Below are 18,017 nucleotides of genomic sequence, written 5' to 3' on the forward strand. Positions count from 1 at the left end.
TGGGACTATACAGTACTAGTAGCCAGCTGGAGATGGCCTTGGAGGTTGTGCTTGTGGTGTGCACCGCTGCTCGGGATGAGGAGAGGGAGCAGAATCACAAGCAGAGCGAATGTTTTATTAATTCGACATGCAACATTGTGTAAGTAGCTGAACTCTTCATTTGTTGCAAATGCTGAAAATAATTTCTCGATGGTAAACCAGTAGCTCACTGGAGGCAGGGAATGAAAGCTCTCGGCGGTGCTCATAGCTACACGGTTAATAAAGGATTTGGGAAGGAAATGGTCAAGATGGCAGCTCCATTTGGAATGTGAAGGTGTGGATTCTTATCGCTAGCGAGCAATTTTTTTTTTTAATGTAACCCGCATATTGGAAATAGTAAACAAACACGGAACGCTGTTGATTGTATACAGTAGCTAGCTAACGTTATTCTAGAGGGTGCGCTACACGCCATTCCCAAGATAGGTGATGGAATTCTGTTGGATCACTTAAAATGTCGTATGTATAATAAATCAATTTGTTTACAGACAGACGCTGCAGTAATAAATTCACATGAAACAATGGCCTTTTGAATCGCACGATCAAGTTGCTGCGATCATCAGAGAAAAGACAGTCGACGGGACGCACGTGGAGTTCAATCATCTGGAGGTGTGGAATGTGGACCGTGGACACATTTGACTCATTATGCATGCTTTAAACGAGTCTGGTGATTGATTGCTAATATTATGCATGATAACCAAACGAATAATAGCCTATTATTAATGGAATGCAACTTTGTTGATCAGTGTATACCGAATACAAGCAAGAAACCAAGGAGAGGAATATGGCTGGAGTATCACACAATGAACCACTCTCTCAGGATATTGACATCGATCCAGACTTTGAGCCCCAGAAACGACCAAGGTCTTGCACCTGGCCTCTGCCTCGACCAGAGTTCAATGCAGGGAAGCCCGAATCAAACGATGACAGCATCCCCGAGGAAGAGGATGATGATGTCACAGCACCCAGCAGCTCTAGCTCTTATACTGCCAATAATGTGAATGGTGGCATAGCCATACATCAGAACACAAAGAACTCTTCTAAACACCCATGCTTCACCACCACCACTAAGGAAGAAGTACTAAATCCCACTTCCAAAGAGGGGAATGACGTCGATGGGTCCTCCTTGTCCACACAGACGCATGCTGTCTCAGCTCTCAATGGCCTGGCCTCCCAACCTAGGAAGTCTTCAGCTAGGAGGAATGCCTGGGGGAACTACTCCTATGCGGACCTCATCACCCAGGCCATAGAGAGCTCCCCGGACCAGAGGCTGACATTATCCCAGATCTATGAGTGGATGGTGAGGTCTGTCCCTTACTTCAAGGACAAAGGAGACAGCAACAGCTCTGCAGGCTGGAAGGTGAGCAGCAGGGTGACATCACTGATATGGGATGATGCTTTCAGTAATAACACTGTAACAAAGGCTGTGTGAGTGAGCCCATGTGTTCTTAGTGTGCACTGTCATCTGCAGGTGGCATCTGAGTTGATAAAGATAAACAATGCTTTCACTTGGAGTTAATCTGTTTTAGGTAGGCTACATACTGTACATATTGTAGTGAGGGGACACTCGGGGTATTCAATCACACACATACCAAGGACCACAGTATGTTTTTTGGTATAAAGTCTTCCTCCATCTAGACCAGGGATAGGGGTGGGGGCCACAAAAGCTCAACTCATTAGGAGCCGCAAGTGACTTGCGGGTCTGCTTACCCACATCCATACCCACACGTAGTCAGAGCCGGCCCTATTCTATTGGGGGCCCCACGTGAAATTTGTTGCGAGTAGTGCCCCCCCCCCTCTTGACAGCGGAGATAAAATAAATAACTATATTGTTTTTAGAGTATATTTCCTGCAATTCTACACGGGACGTAGAGAAAATGTTTTAGTTTTTAAAGCAAGTTTGCTGCAATTCTACACATTTTGCCATGGGGCAGAGAGAACAATGTGCAGTTTTAAAGCTAATTTCCTGTAATTCCTGGGGTTATATGGCCTGGGGTGATAGTGTTCTTATAGGTGCTACACATAAAAATGTATTTCAGAAAATGTCCATAATATATATCTGCCGCTAATAGTGGAATGATAGTGTTTCATAGTGTTACTTACCCACCAGTGTTGGGATTGGCTGTGATATTCGCCTATTGAGTTCTCCCGCTGGATTGGCATCTGTTGTCATACTGAGAAAAGCTGTTCTGACTTTGTGGCTGTGTTATCTAGTGGAAATCGCTGTCATTTCCTTGTTACAAAAATTCTACACTGTTTGCTCAAATTCAGTTTATCTGAGATAACAAGCACTAATAGTGCTTGTTATCATTGTACCATCTAAATCGCTATGAAATATATATTTTCAGTAACAAATATCGTTTTTACAGTTTGAAGCTGGTGGACCAAAACTGAAACCAACAAATTTTCAAACAACTATAAAAACGATATATTTTTGTTATTGAAAAGATATTTCACAGCGATTTAGATGGTACAATGATAACAAGCACTGCATAGTGTAGGGTTTCTCACAGAAACTGAAATTGAGCGAACAGTGGCGGGTAAGTAATACTGTAAAACAATATCATTCCACTATCAGCGGCAGATATATTATGGACATTTTCTGGAATTACAATGCATACAAAAATGATAACCAGCTGGGATTGGAAAGTGTGTGGCTGCCTGATAGAAACAAGGGATGCCCCATGCAGATATCACTATTGCATGAGGCCCCTCCTGAGTGTAGCCAACACCAATCTTGTCACCCGGCCTATGACAGTGCTGTAATAGAAGCAGATGCATACCTACACTGTCATTCAGCCCTCTTGATGAAGACCATTCAGAGAAAGCTGGACAATCAGATGCTGTCTCGAGTTTAGGACAGAACCATATAGGCCTACACTATGGCTCTGGTTTAGGAGACTTAGGCTATATACTGTCAGCCTGGGTCCAAACCCGAATTGTTCAGTTTCACTTTACGCCACTCACTTTACGCTAACACTGAGTGGAGAGTTCCTCTGACTGACACTGTCTTATCAGAGTATTTGCATGTAGAAGAGGCCCTCTGGCCTGCAGGGGATCTCGGCTCAATGTAACAAATTACAACAAACACTTTTCTTGTAAAGAAATATTTGTCAGCAGTTGAAAATTAAACATTTTAATGAAATTAAAACACATTTAGGGTGACCAATTGTAATGTTAGTGGAAGTTTAGGTTGGTGTCCTTTTGATCTGAGTTTATTCATCCGAGCAGTTTTCAGTGACATAATCGGAACAAAGGCGCAGTTAAACACATTTGTTTCCCAAATGGCATCGTCTTTCCTTTTATAGTGCATTTGTTTTTACTAGGGTCCCGTAGGGTCTGGTCACTACAGTATGTAGGGAAAAAGGGGGCTCCCGGGTGGCGCAGTGGTCTAGGGCACTGCAGCGCTAGCTGCGCCACCAGAGTCTCTGGGTTCGCGCCCAGGCTCTGTCGCAGCCGGCCGCGACCGGGAGGTCCGTGGGGCGACGCACAATTGGCCTAGCGTCGTCCGGGTTAGGGAGGGTTTGGCGGGTAGTGATATCCTTGTCTCATCGCGCTCCAGCGACTCCTGTGGCGGGCCGGGCGCAGTGCGCGCTAACCAAGGGGGCCAGGTGCACGGTGTTTCCTCCGACACATTGGTGCAGCTGGCTTCCGGGTTGGAGGCGCGCTGTGTTAAGAAGCAGTGCGGCTTGGTTGGGTTGTGCTTCGGAGGACGCATGGCTTTCGACCTTCGTCTCTCCCGAGCCCGTACGGGAGTTGTAGCGATGAGACAAGATAGTAATTACTAGCGATTGGATACCACGAAAATTGGGGAGAAAAGGGGGTAAACATTTATTTTTATTTATTTTATTTATTTTTAGTATGTAGAAAGACCCCACTACCTGGCCTCAACAGCCAATGAAGGTAGTTATTTTCCTTTCATTTCTCCCGAGTGGAGATACTTCTTCATCCACCTTTTCCCATTTTATGAGTATTGTTTTTCCTGGGGAGTATTCATTAGTTCAGGTAGTCCCTCTCATCAGAGGCCTCTCTTCTAGTGCCCTTATAACCTGGTGGTTAAAGGGATAGTTCCGGATTTTGGCTATGAAGCAAACGTGAAGGAAGTTAGAGGTAGTTTCGCACAAAGACTGGTGGCATGCTAGCTGTAGCCGAAGACTACCCGTCTCTGCGCTAAGCAAGTTAGCATTGGCTCGCAAAACTACCCCTAACTTCCTTCATACTGGATGCAGAGACATAAAAATGGTATCCATTAGTTCATCTGAGTCTTGGGAGGTAGGTAGATCTTCATTGCTAAAATCCTGAAATATCCCTTTAAGCCTATCATTTTGGTCTGCAAAGGGCTCTCTCTGTCTGGTCTGTTGTCTCTTGCCTCCGTTTGATTCTGGGGATTAGTTTGGCCTGGAAAACCAATCCATCCGTCATGGAATCGAGTCTAATGAAAGCTTCAGCTTTGCTGGATTTAAATGGAAAAAAGAGGTCTGGAAATAGAAATAGTCTAGGTTTGTAATCCTGTGCAACTGTTGGATAGAGGTTGGTGGGTCTAAAGAAATGGAATAATTAAAATGTTGGTGTTTTATTTTTATTTAACATTTATTTATTAACTAGGCAAGTCAGTCAAATTCGAATTTACAATGACAGCCAAACCCTAACCCGGAAGATGCTGGGCCAATTGTGCGGCGCCCTATGGGACTCCCAGTCACGACCGGTTATGATACAGCCTGGAATCGAACCAGGGTCTGTAGTGATGCCTCTAGCACTGAGATGCAGTGCCTTAGACCGCAACGCCACTAGGATCATTACTATGATAATGATCATAGTTATAACAATAAATCAATAACGAGGGTCTTATTCTGGTGACACGGGCCGTGTCCGAATACCCATACTTGCGTCCTCAATAGTAGGCTGTTTGAATATGCGAAAAAATAAAGCTTAATAGTATACGACATTTTGAGAATCAAGTATACTTTTAATGCCTGGACGTCATACTCGTTTCGGCTTTGACAACAGCTGATCAATTAGATATGGGGATGTGCTACCAAAATCAACTAATAGCGTGAAACAACGCAATGATGCATTCTCAGTATGCAAATATAGAATGTTTTAATAGTATGTGACATTTCGAAAATCAAGTATGGTTAAAATCCCAGGATGTTATACTCATTCCGGCTGGTCATCTAGTAGAATTCGATGCACACTTTTCCACAGTGCATTGGAAGAGGTGGGCTGCAAGTTCTCTTCAAGTAGCAAACAACAAAACTAGGCTACTTAATTGGGAAGATGCCCAAAGCTTCTTTGGTGGTTTTCAAATGTAGGCTAAGTAGTTTTTGTTCTCCTTAAAATGATCACAAGTATTGCATCTTTGGAAACATTCTTTAAAAAAAAAAATACAAATCCCAAAGTGGATTACTAGTTTCTCACTGAAGTGTTATTTGTTCCCTTGGCCTTCGTCAGAGCTTTAAAACGAAATACTAAACCATCTTTTGATTTCTGAATCTGTCGGCACCGGGGACTCGGGAAATGGCTGCTTTTGAGTTGAACATGTGGATTGTTTTAGTTTTTTTGGCTAGTCTACCTATTTTGTTTATGGATCAAGCCTTAGCAGTCATTTTGATCTCGTTCCCAATAATTAGTGCGTTTGTTTATTATGTTGCTGTCCAGCGGTTCTGAATTTCTGTGAACTAGCCTTTTGATTTGAACATTTAGAATAGTTTTGGTGTGTGTACTAGGCTATTTGATTTCATATAAATGTTACAGCACTTTGGTATCACTAAATATGTCGAAATGGAACTAAATCATCTGTTTGACTTCAGCACTTTTTAAATGGGATAGATGGGCTATATGGTCTACGGTGTAGGTCAAATGTTATAGGCAGACTGAGTAGGCCTATAACTAACCTATTCTATTCAGAGTTTAGGCTGGTTAATGCGATATATGTCTGTTGAATTTGCACTCGTCCCCTCCGCACCTAAGCCAATCAGGAGCCGCTACTGCGTTGTTGCCATGGAATACTGCATACTTTTTACTAAACGGTACGTGCTAAATAGTATGCGCCAAAGAGTAAATAGCATGCCGTTTTAAGTATGGTATTCGGACACGGCCCTGATGATCGTTGTTTGACAAATAAAAATATTGTTATCCATAATATCTCCATGTAGATATTTGGTATTTTATTAGGATCCCCATTAGCTGTTGCCAAAGCAGCAGCTACTCTTCCTGGGGTCCACACAAACCATGAAACATAATACAGAACATCAATAGACAAGGACAGAACTACATACATTTTTTAAAAAGGCACATGTAGCCTACACATCAGTGCATACACACAAACTATCGAGGTCAAATAGTGGAAAGGCGTTGTGCCGTGAGGTGTTTAAAAAAATAAAAAAAAATTAACTGGTTTGCTGTTTATTTGAGCAATATGAGATGGAAGGAAGTTCCATGCAATAAGGGCTCTATATAATACTACGCTTTCTTGAATTTGTTCTGGATTTGTGGATTGTGAAAAGACCCCTGGTGGCATGTCTGGTGGGATAAGTGTGTGTCAGAGCTGTGTGTAAGTTGACTATGCAAACAATTTGGAATTTTAATCACATTAATGTTTCATATAAAAAGAAGTGATGCAGTCAGTCTCTCCTCAACTCTTAGCCAAGAGAGACTGGCATGCATAGTATTTTTATCAGCCCTCTGATTACAATGAAGAGCAAAATGTGCCGCTCTGTTCTGGGCCAGCTGCAGCTTAACTAGGTATTTCCTTGCAGCACTGGACCACACGACTGGACAATAATCAAGATTAGACAAAACTAGAGCCTGCAGGACTTGCTTTTTGGAGTGTGTTGTCAAAAAAAGCAGAGCATCTCTTTATTACGGCCAGACCTCTCCCCATCTTTACAACCATTGAATCTATATGTTTTGACCATGACAGTTTACAATCTAAGGTAACGCCAAGTAATTTAGTCTCCTCAACTTGTTCGACAGCCACACGATTCATTACCAGATTCAGCTGAGGTCTAGAACTTAAGGAATGATTTGTACCAAATACATGGCTCTTAGTTTTGGAGATGTTCAGGACCAGTTTATTACTGGCCACCCATTCCAAAACAGACTGCAACTCTTTAAGGGTTTCAGTGACTTCATTAGCTGTGGTTGCTGATGTGTATATGGTTGAATCATTAGCCTACCCGCGCTGTACCTGTGAGCTGTTAGGGCGCAGGTGTGCCAATACCAGAGTAGGCACCTTTTCTATTTAACGCAACAGTTTTTGACCGCTATCGGTAGAGTTTAAAATGCGATAAAAACACATTGAACTTTACATTTTTATTCGGTACCTGAAAACTTAAGCGAGAAAGTGCACACAATGTACTATGTCATCACGCACTGATATTTATCCACAACAAGTCAGTTTGGTGGAAACCCACCACTGGTGGGAAAATGAGCATACTTTCTTTATGCAGATTTCTGAATATTCACATGAAAGTCTGTCGCCAATTGGATGGGAACCTAGCTAGTCATGGAAATAGTCACGCAACAAACCACTTATGATTACTTGTGGGTGGCTCACACTGTTAAGGCGTCCGCATGCTTCCCAGCCGAAACAGTTCAGAAGAGTTTGTGTATATGTTATGACGTCATTTTGTGACATTTTAGTTCGTTTAGGACATCGGTAAGGTTTTTTTTTTACTGTTAGGGCACACAGAATTTTTTTCTTGAGGCAAGCCAAAGTCGGTTGCCGAATTCTACGACCCTTCGTCGGTGATTGGTCAACAGTAGGGATTCTTCAATAAAGTCTTTGTGATTCAACGAGAGAGATTTTTTTTATTGAGAAATACTGCACCAAACATCTTATGTAAAATTGTGTGGTTATGATCTTGGCAAAAATGTAAAAATTACAGATTTATTGAGTTGGATTCATTCTAATTATTTTGAGGAAGTGTATGCTGGCTACGGCGTCTCAAAATGGACAAACAGTACTATTGACGCTTTTTTTCTAGTTTTTCAAACGACGATTCGGCTTGCCTCCAGCCAAACTGAAGCATGCTGACGGCTTTAGAGATCACCATTTAGGTCTTAGTTTCAATAGGTTAGTTCTATTCTTCTATTGACACTATATATCTGGTACAGTAGTGTACTGATACTCTGTACACATAGGAAGAGGTTTAGTCTGCATATTAGGGAGGGATTTAGCCTATAGTTCTATGGTCAGTAGTTCATCTCAGCTATTAGACAGTGTGGCATTAAGGAATATAAGATTTAGACTGTCTATCTGTATCGGCTGAGCTGGTGCAAGGTCGGTGCATTATGTCCTTTATGAAGAGTGGTTTGGGGCTAATCGTTGACGTTGTTAATCTATACAGTAGGTAATTCGGCTCCCACTTTGATAATAACGCTATGTTTTATGCCATACATTAGTGCTTCTGTTCAACCTTGAATATACTTTTATTTAGCCCTGCAGTCAACCCAACATGTTTCATACATAACTTACCTATTTAGTGCACATTTGTTCTGAAACATTTTGTTTGTAAGTCTTATTTTTTACGGAATGGATGCATTATGCCAGGTTGCTAGGCAATGCACCCTTTGCTGTAGCTATTGTCCTGGTACAGTGTTATGGGTCTACCTACTATGGTTAGTTTACAATCAATGGGAGTCTTGCCATTGGCTGCTGTGCTCCATACCTCCATTTTTTTTTTTTTTTTGGCTGGTGGCCCGAGCACAAGAATCAGAATCAGCTGACTGGAAACTATGTAGGTCAATGTGTAGCAGTAAGAGGGAGTGAGAGATGGGACCGAGAGAGATTGATAGCGAGGGAGAAATAGAGGGTGTCTGAGGGAGAGACGGGGATGATGTGAGCGGGGCGAGAAATAGAGGGGGAAGAGGCGTGCTGCTGGTTTACTCTGGATCTGGCGTTGCTTTGTGTAGACTGGAAGAATTCTGGTGTCTGTGTCTCTCTGTCTTCACAAGGAGGCTTTGGTCAAAGGCTGCTACCGGCTGCTGCTGTTGTATGACAGAGTGGGGGAAGGGAGCGCCGCAGTGGGTGCTTCTAGTTCTGTCTTTTTACAGAAAGCACTGCATATTGGGCTCCCACTGCATCTCAGTGCTAGAGGCGTCACTACAGACCCTGGTTCGATTCCAGGCTCTATCACAACTGGCCATGATTGGGAGTCCGGCGCACAATTAGCCCAATGTCGTCCGGGTTTGGGCCAGGGTAGGCTGTCATTGTAAATAAGAATTTGTTCTTATTAACTGACTTGCCTAGTTAAATAAAGGTTAAAAAAAGATATATTTTTCAAAAAATATAGAGATCACATTCTACTTGCAATTATACATGGGAAAATACAAATAATACAACAATGTATAGATTTAGATCTGAATGAGGTAGGTTTGTGTAACCTAATCAGCTAAATTGATACAGCAGAGTATTGCGATATCTTGACTCCAAGTATCAAAAATAATTGATGATGATAATAATAAGTAGTTAACTCTAGCTAGCGCTAGTCAGCTGTACCTGTGCCAAAACTCCGGAATTTCTCATTCTCTAGCTTGTTCTCTATCTTCTTTTCTTTTTAAAATGGTGAGCCAGCACGTTTCCAGCACTTTTTTAATATCTATGTCTGATCACAACTCGTTTTCTCATGGCTCTCTCTTGTCCCTCTGCAGCAGACATGGTGTGCAATATCTTTGGCAGTATTGTACAGTTGAAGTCGGAAGTTTACATACACCATAGCCAAATACATTTAAACTCAGTTTTTCACAATTCCTGACATTTAATCCTAGTAAAAATTCCCTGTCTTAGGTCAGTTAGGATCACCACTTTTATTTTAATAATGTGAAATGTCAGAATAATAGTAGATAATTATTTATTTATTTTAGCTTTTATTTATTTCATCACATTCCCAGTGGGTCAGAAGTTTACATACACTCAATTAGTATTTGGTAGCATTGCCTTTAAATTGTTTAACTTGGGTCAAACGTTTCGGGTAGCCTTCCACAAGCTTCCCACAATAAGTTGGGTGAGTTTTGCCCCATTCCTCCTGAGAGAGATGGTGTAACTGAGTCAGGTTTGTAGGCCTCCTTGCTCGCACACACTTTTTCAGTTCTGCCCACAAATTTTCTATGGGATTGAGGTCAGGGCTTTGTGATGGCCACTCCAATATCTTGACTTTGTTGTCCTTAAGCCATTTTGCCACAACTTTGGAAGTATGCTTGGGGTCATTGTCCATTTGGAAGACCCATTTGCGACCAAGCTTTAACTTCATGACTGATGTTGCTTCAATATATCCACATAATTTTCCATTCTCATGATGCCATCTATTTTGTGAAGTGCACCACTCCCTCCTGCAGCAAAGCACCCCCACAACATGATGCTGCCACCGTGCTTCACGGTTGGGATGGTGTTCTTCGGCTTGCAAGCCTCCCCCTTTTTCCTCAAGATAACTATGGTCATTATGGCCAAACAGTTCTATTTTTGTTTCATCAGACCAGAGAACATTTCTCCAAAAAGTTTGATCTTTGTCCCAAGGATCATTTGCTCCCAAGGATGAACCAGACTTGTGGAGGTCTACAATTGTTTTTCTGAGGTCTTAGCTGATTTCTTTTGATTTTCCCATGATGTCAAGCAAAGAGGCACTGAGTTTGAAGGTAGGCCTTGAAATGCATCCACAGATACACCTCCAATTAACTCAAATGATGTCAATTAGCCTATCAGAATCTTCTAAAGCCATGACTTCATTTTCTGGAATTTTCCAAGCTGTTTAAAGGCACAGTCAACTTAGTGTATGTAAACTTCGGACCCACTGGAATTGGGATACAGTGAAATAATCTGTATGTAATCAATTGTTGGGAAAATTACTTGTCATGCACAAAGCTATAGTTTGTTAACAAGAAATGTATGGAGTGGTTGAAAAATGAGTTTTAATGACTACGACCTAAGTGAATGTGACCTTCCCGACTTCAACTGTATATAAAATGGCAGTATTGAATCGCAGTACATATAGAATCGTGAGAATCGCAATACATATCGTGTCTGCACCTACACTACCGGTCAAACGTTTTAGAACGCCTACTCATTCAAGGGTTTTTCTTTATTTGTACTATTTTCTACATTGTAGAATAACATAAACACTATGAAATATGGAATCATGAAGTAACCAAAAAAGTGTTAAACAAATCAAAATATATTTTATATTTGAGATTCTTCAAATAGCCACCCTTTGCCTTGATGACAGCTTTGCACACTCTTGGCATTCTCAACCAGCTTCATGAGGTAGTCACCTGGAATGCATTTAAATTAGCAGGTGTGTCTTGTTAAAAGTTAATATGTGGAATTTCTTTCCTCAATGCGTTTGAGCCAATCAGTTGTGTTGTGACAAGTTAAGGGGGTATACAGAAGATAGCCCTATTTGGTAAAAGACCAAGTCCATATTATGGCTAGAACAGCTCAAATAAGCAAAGAGAAACGACAGTCCATCATTACTTTAAGACATGAAGGTCAGTCAATACGGAACATTTCAAGAACTTTGAAAGTTTCTTCAAGTGCAGTCGCAAAAACTATCAAGTGCTATGATGAAACTGGCTCTCATGAAGACTGCCACATGAATGGAAGACCCAGAGTTACCTCTGCAACAGAGGATAAGTTCATTAGAATTACCAGCCTCAGAAATTGCAGCCCAAATAAATGCGTCACATAGTTCAAGTAACAGACACTTCTCAACATCAACTGTTCAGAGGAGACTGAATCAGGCCTTCGTGGTCGAATTGCTGCAAAGAAACCACTACTAAAGGACACCAATAAGAAGAAGAGATTGGCTGGAAAGAAATTCCACAAATTAACTTTTAACAAGGCACACCTGCTAATTTAATTGCATTCCAGGGGACTACCTCATGTAGCTGGTTGAGAGAATGCCAAGAGTGTGCAAAGCTGTCATCAAGGCAAAGGGTGGCTATTTGAAGAATCTTAAATATAAAATATATTTTGATTTGTTTAACACTTTTTTTGTTACTACATGATTCCATATGTGTTATTTCATAGTTTTGATGCCTACACTATACAATGTAGAAAATAGTCAAAATAAAGAAAAACCCTTGAATGAGTAGGTGTTCTAAGACTTTTGACCGGTAGTGTAGGTATAGTGATATCGTATCATGGGGTCCCTGCCAATTCCCAGCTTTACAGCTAACCACAGTCATACCCACAGAGGTTGGCATGTTGCAAAGTCTTATCAACCTTGCCAGGCTAAGTAAAAGAACGACTGATGAGTCGTGCATTAACAGTTCAGGAAAAGAGAAGCATGTTTCACTCCTGACTGGATGATAAAAGTGTGTCACTGCTTAGTTTAATCCTGTAATTGGCTTGGAGCGAGTCAGTGACCGAGGGGTTTTCGGGAAGTTTGATGTCAACAGACCAAAACATTGACCCATATTTAGATATAGACAGAACAGCCCACTGACCCATAGGAAAGAATAGGCCGGTTTGGTCAGTGATCTATCTCGCATCACAAATGTCCAGCTTTGCATAGTAGGCATACGTGTGCATATCAGATTTTGCTAGGCAAAATGGTAGAGGCACTTAGGACTACCCTTGAACACTGACACATATCCATACATCTTTCATTAACCCACCCCTCTCCAAGCCCTGGTGCTGCAGACCCAGAAATGACTTACTGCGTTTTCTCCTCTCCCCTGCTCTCCTTTGCTTCGCTCTGTGGCAGGACTCCCTGTTAGTGTAACCTGAATGCACAGACAGACTCCAGCCCTTTTAATTTAGAAGCTACATGGTTGAGAATATCTCCAGGGAAATCTGTTAGACCTTTTTACAGCAGCAGACAGAAAATAGGTCACAGCTGCATTGGAATACTGTATCTCCCAGAATGAGACCCACACATTGCATAACTGCAGTGTAATAACCCGTGTGTGTATGTTATTGTTTTCTCCCTTTACTTTGCTTCTCAGCTTTATGTCCAGTGTGTATGTATGATTGAGCACAGGCTGTTTTTTTTTTTTACAGGGGTTAAGTCTCCATATAAAAACTTTTTTTTTTATAGCAATTTTACCACCAAGAATCTTTAACATCAAAGACGATCCACAAATTTGCATCAGGGATTAAATCAATACTGCAAAATTCACATGCATTGGGCTCTTTCTCCATCGAAAACATGTTTTATGTATTGTTGCTCTTATACCTGTGTAGTAACACTGTAATTAACAGGTAACAATATTGTATTAACCTCCTGTTAAAGTGTCACACAAAACTAACCCTTTCCTCTATCTCCAGAACTCCATCCGACACAACCTATCTCTCCACAGTCGTTTCATGCGGGTGCAGAATGAAGGAACGGGGAAGAGTTCCTGGTGGATGGTCAACCCTGAGGGCGGGAAAGGCGGCAAAGCTCCACGACGACGGGCCGTATCCATGGACAACAGCAACAAGCTGATCAAAGGTGCTCGAGGCCGCGCCGCCAAGAAGAAAGCATCTCTAGGCCTACAGGTCGTCCAAGATGGCAGCTCCGAGAGTTTATCCTTATCCTCTAGCTTGTCCAAGTGGACAGGAAGTCCCACGTCTCGCAGCAGCGACGAACTGGATGCCTGGACGGACTTCAGGTCTCGCACCAACTCCAACGCCAGCACAATCAGTGGGCGCCTTTCCCCCATCCTGGCCAACCCAGAGCTGGACGAGGCGCTGGATGACGACTCCATCTCTCCCCTCTCCCCCATGCTCTACTCCAGTCCCAGCAGTTTGTCTCCCTCCACCGGCCCCCTAGGTCTGGCCGACCTGGCCCTCACTATGAACCTCAATGACGGGCTCCCTGACGACCTGATGGGCGACCTTCTGGACAACATCAGCCTGACGGCGTCCCAGCAGCCCCTGGGGCAGGAGGTGGAGAGCGGAGGACCCAATCAGATGGGGAGCTCAGTGTTAACCTTCAGCTGTTCAGGAGGTAGTAGTAGTCTGGGCATCCCATCCTCCGGCAGCTACGGGCCTCCCATCTCCATCTTCCAGCTCAGCCCCCCGTCCTCCTCAGTGACCTCCCTACGCCAGTCCCCCATGCAGACCATCCAGGAGAACCACCAAGCTTCCTTCTCCTGCCTGTCCTCTCGTTTCAACCACCACCACACCCTGCAGGACCTGCTGAGCCTGGAGACACATGGCAGCCATGTCAGCGACATCATGCTCACGCACTCTGACCCACTGATGTCACAAGCCAGCGCCTCTGTCACTTTGTCCCAGAATTCCCGGCGGAATGCCATGCTGCTCCGCAAGGACCCTATGATGTCATCAAACTGGGACGGTGCTGCGGGTCTGAATTCCCAGACTTCCTTAATGCCTGGTTGGCGGGCTCAGGCTGGCTTGTCTACACCTAACAATGAAGTGTTGTGCTCAAGCAATGACTTGGACCAGCAGGCCAAGCAGCTTCTCCAGCACCTACCGTCTCCCAGTAGAAACTCTTCTATGCAGCTTGGTGGCTCTGGTACCAACAACAGCACCTCTGAAAACCCATTTCAGTTGATCGCTCCGGACCACTTTCCCATCCCTGACGATCTGGATTTGGACGTGTTCAACAGCAGCCTGGACTGTGACATGGACACTATCATACGTAATGAGCTGATGGACGCTGACTGCATTGATGATTTGTGAGTACAGGCCCGGGACTGTGGAGCTCTGTTTAGTCTCTGTGTTGGGAGTTGAGACAGTAACGATCAGTATTATCAGTGGGATTTTAGTAAATGTGAAGTGAAAATGTGAAATAGACACTTATTTTAAGTCTCAGGGATTTATCCTTATGTGGTGATTAGTAAACACTGATATTAAAATGAAATGTTATTTTGTTTTTTTTACCCTGCTTCCCATGTCATATTTCTTAACCATACATTAACCAACACAATATTTTTGCCAAACCAGCCGTCAGTCCAGTGTGGTTGACTGCCTGTTTACATCTAACAAGCTCCAGAGAATGTTACCATTATTTTGTATATACTTGATTCAGCTTTTGATGCTTTTACCGGTATGTTCTCAGCAGAAAAGAGGACGAAAGAAATAAGGAAAAAGAGCAATTGTGTATTTTTGAAACGCCTGGCATCAAAGAACCATTCCATGCACCTGTATCATAGAACATTTTAGTTTATAAATGTTTAACGTCATCAAATGCAAGGTTATCCACATGGTGTTAATTGTACTGTATGTATGTGATGTTTGGTTAATTTTCTTCAGTGATTTTGGTATTCAATACTCCTGAGCGAATTCTCTGCTTGTAAAGTTGCAATGTCACTCTGCACTATAACATGGCCTGTATTCAATAAAGCATTTCTGAGTATGAGTACTGATACATGATCAGTTTAGCCTTTTAGATCAACAGTCCTACTCTAAGAAGCTTTATGAATATAGGCCCAGGTGTTGCTTGATTGTTAGTCCTTATAGCAATTCACGATTGCTCTGGAAATGCAATCCCGATGCTCCGTATGGTGGTTTTGACGCGATAGTGGAGCCTCTGGAGGCTTGCAGAGGCCAAATCGAGCTCCCGCACCGCATTGCCATGCGCCTCCCAAATGTTGTAATAATACGGAGGGCTCCGTATAGCTCTGCATTGACATGATTGGTCGACGGTACATGGGGGCGGAAGGTGCTTTATAAACACATATTAACTTCCTTGACAACTTCCGACAGCTCTGCGAAGCGCAAGAAGTCTGAATGCTCTGACTTCTGCGGAGGCCGCGTCGCTCTAAACGCTGTACGGCCATTGCAGATGTTGGATTGACCATGCAGAACCTTTAAGGAAAAGCGTTGTAAAAAAGGACTGGCAGTTGCATGGTAGCATACCATTTAGATAGCTGTTAAATAGGGAACAATTACAGTACAATATCTTCTTGAATATTGCCAAATCTTTTCCACATTCAAGAAATAAAACATTGAAAATGTACTTTGTTCAGCCCGCGCTTTAGTAGAAATAAGGGATAAAGTACAATTCTAAAGGCAAAACAACTGTCACAATAATTTTAACAATGGATTTAACTCATGGTTTTCCAATATACTTTGTAAGAACAAAAAAGGGTCAACATAAGCGTTAAGTTTACAATCTCATCCAATGAGAATGGATCTACTTTGTATTTTTACTTATTTTGAACATCTGAAGGAATTACAGTTTACAAAACTCCTATATTTTTTTTTACATTGGATTAACATTTACTCATGCTAAATATTGACATCTAGGCAAAGCCTGAAATATCAGGTTATTGAAAAGCCCATTCCATACAGAATCAGAAGCAATAAACTCTTTTAACATTCTGTTTTAAATTATTGCCCCAAAAATAATATAATGTAAATATTTTGAACCGATTTCTCACATGGAATAGGATTAAGTGAAGAGATTATTACCAAAATTTCGAGTCAACATACATTGTACAAGCTTTACGGGTGTCCTATGCTATTGTGTTGAAAATGTTAGGAGTTTTAATGACTCCTTATTTTCTTGACATCTTTGTAACTCTTAACGCTACCAACATAGGAGTTCTATGTAATAAATGTAGATGGATTTAGACTCCTGATACAACATATTTTGGATTTGTTTCACGATGATTAGATATTAACCATTTGACTGGCTGGTTTTCTGCTGAATTTTTTGTTTGTTTTGTATCATCATTAAAGTAATATTGCAGTATTATTTCTCGTACTGTAGATCACTCACTGCCTACCTATGATCTTATTAACCTTGCTGGTCCTAAATTACGTCACTCTACTTGATGTTTGTTGGCATTCCCTTATGTATTTTCACTTTGGATGATGTAACGTAGGTCTAAGAAATGGTGCATGTAAATAAAAGCTTTGTGAAGCACTATAATCGTCTTGAAAATGTGTCTCGGTCTTTTATTGTATTGAATATTTCTATCAATCTCAACATGTATTTTTTTTTTTTTTAATACTCATACTCCACTGCTACTGCAAGCGTAACCTAGCAAAAATGGATTGAATTTATATAGCAAAATGTTTGAAGACAAAAGGGATCCTTCTTCTAAGAACATTGTTCGATTTCCTATATGTCCTTTGTCCTCAGACATCATGCTATAGAAAATGGTTGCTAGGGAAACATGCCATCTTAAAATGGAGGATTGATAGCTACCAGATGGTTAAAAATTAAACTGAGTACTGCCTTTTTGGGATAGGAATAGTATGGTGTGTGGATGTACACTTGATTCATAAATTCAATAACAAGGCCATGTTTTTTTATTTAACCAGGCAAGTCAGTTAAGAACAAATTCTTATTTACAATGACAGCCTACTGGGGAACAGTGGGTTTTTACAGATGTGTACCTTGTCAGCTCAGGGATTTGATCCAGCAACCTTTCAGTTATTGGCCCAACACTCTAACCACTAGGCTACCTGCCTCCCCCAAAACATTATTTGATTTCAAGGGGGCACCAGGATATTGCTTTCTTGTTAATCCTCCATCCACAATCACAGTCACCATGCAGTTCAGTCCAGGCTATCACAGCCTCTCTTCTCCTTCTGCTGGTGACAAAGGAATTATGAAACTCCCTTGTCCTTGAGTATTTATTGGTAGAAGTGCACCTTGTGACAATTTTTTATTGGATGTGCCCATCCTCTGTTGGAGCCAATCGGCTTTCCTGTATCCAAGAGAAGTGAGCATGTTGAGCTATTTAAATCCAGCTAGGGGAGCTGATAATAGAATAATGAAGTATTTGAAATGTACAGTAGGGTAAATATCTACCACCAAGAGATCATTGCACTGTATTGCTGCAAGGTACACCTGACTTATCTAAATTGCTGATCATTGCTTTGGAAATTTAAAACAGAAGTTTATCATTGTGATTTCATTGAGTGATGTGATTGTCTTTATTCTTTTTGGAAAACAAATCTGCTAAAAATATTATCACTGAAAATATTTTACAAGAGCATAGTGCATTTATCTCCCTTGAAATTATTCAAAGAGAAGTGTATTCACCAATGAAAGAAACAGCACAGACAAATATTACCA

General features: G+C 41.7%; 1 protein-coding gene across 4 annotated transcripts; it reads left to right on the plus strand.

The window, feature by feature from the left end:
• The first annotated feature begins 10 nt into the window (after positions 1 to 10).
• On the plus strand, positions 11 to 16,874 carry LOC139553189 (forkhead box protein O3-like). Of its 4 annotated transcripts, XM_071365232.1 has the most exons (4): positions 11 to 139; positions 525 to 645; positions 783 to 1,396; positions 13,304 to 16,874. In XM_071365232.1, the coding sequence occupies exons 3-4, from the start codon at positions 821 to 823 to the stop codon at positions 14,663 to 14,665; spliced, it is 1,938 nt and encodes a 645-aa protein (XP_071221333.1). In that variant the 5' UTR covers positions 11 to 139; positions 525 to 645; positions 783 to 820; the 3' UTR covers positions 14,666 to 16,874. The 4 variants fall into 4 exon arrangements, with proteins under 4 accessions (XP_071221333.1, XP_071221329.1, XP_071221332.1 ...); XM_071365228.1 differs by having other exon boundaries at positions 525 to 1,396; XM_071365231.1 differs by having other exon boundaries at positions 36 to 139; positions 529 to 1,396.
• Positions 16,875 to 18,017: the final 1,143 nt, after the last annotated feature.

This window comes from Salvelinus alpinus, chromosome 25 (genome assembly GCF_045679555.1).
Source record: "Salvelinus alpinus chromosome 25, SLU_Salpinus.1, whole genome shotgun sequence".
In the NCBI taxonomy this organism is placed as follows: domain Eukaryota; kingdom Metazoa; phylum Chordata; class Actinopteri; order Salmoniformes; family Salmonidae; genus Salvelinus; species Salvelinus alpinus.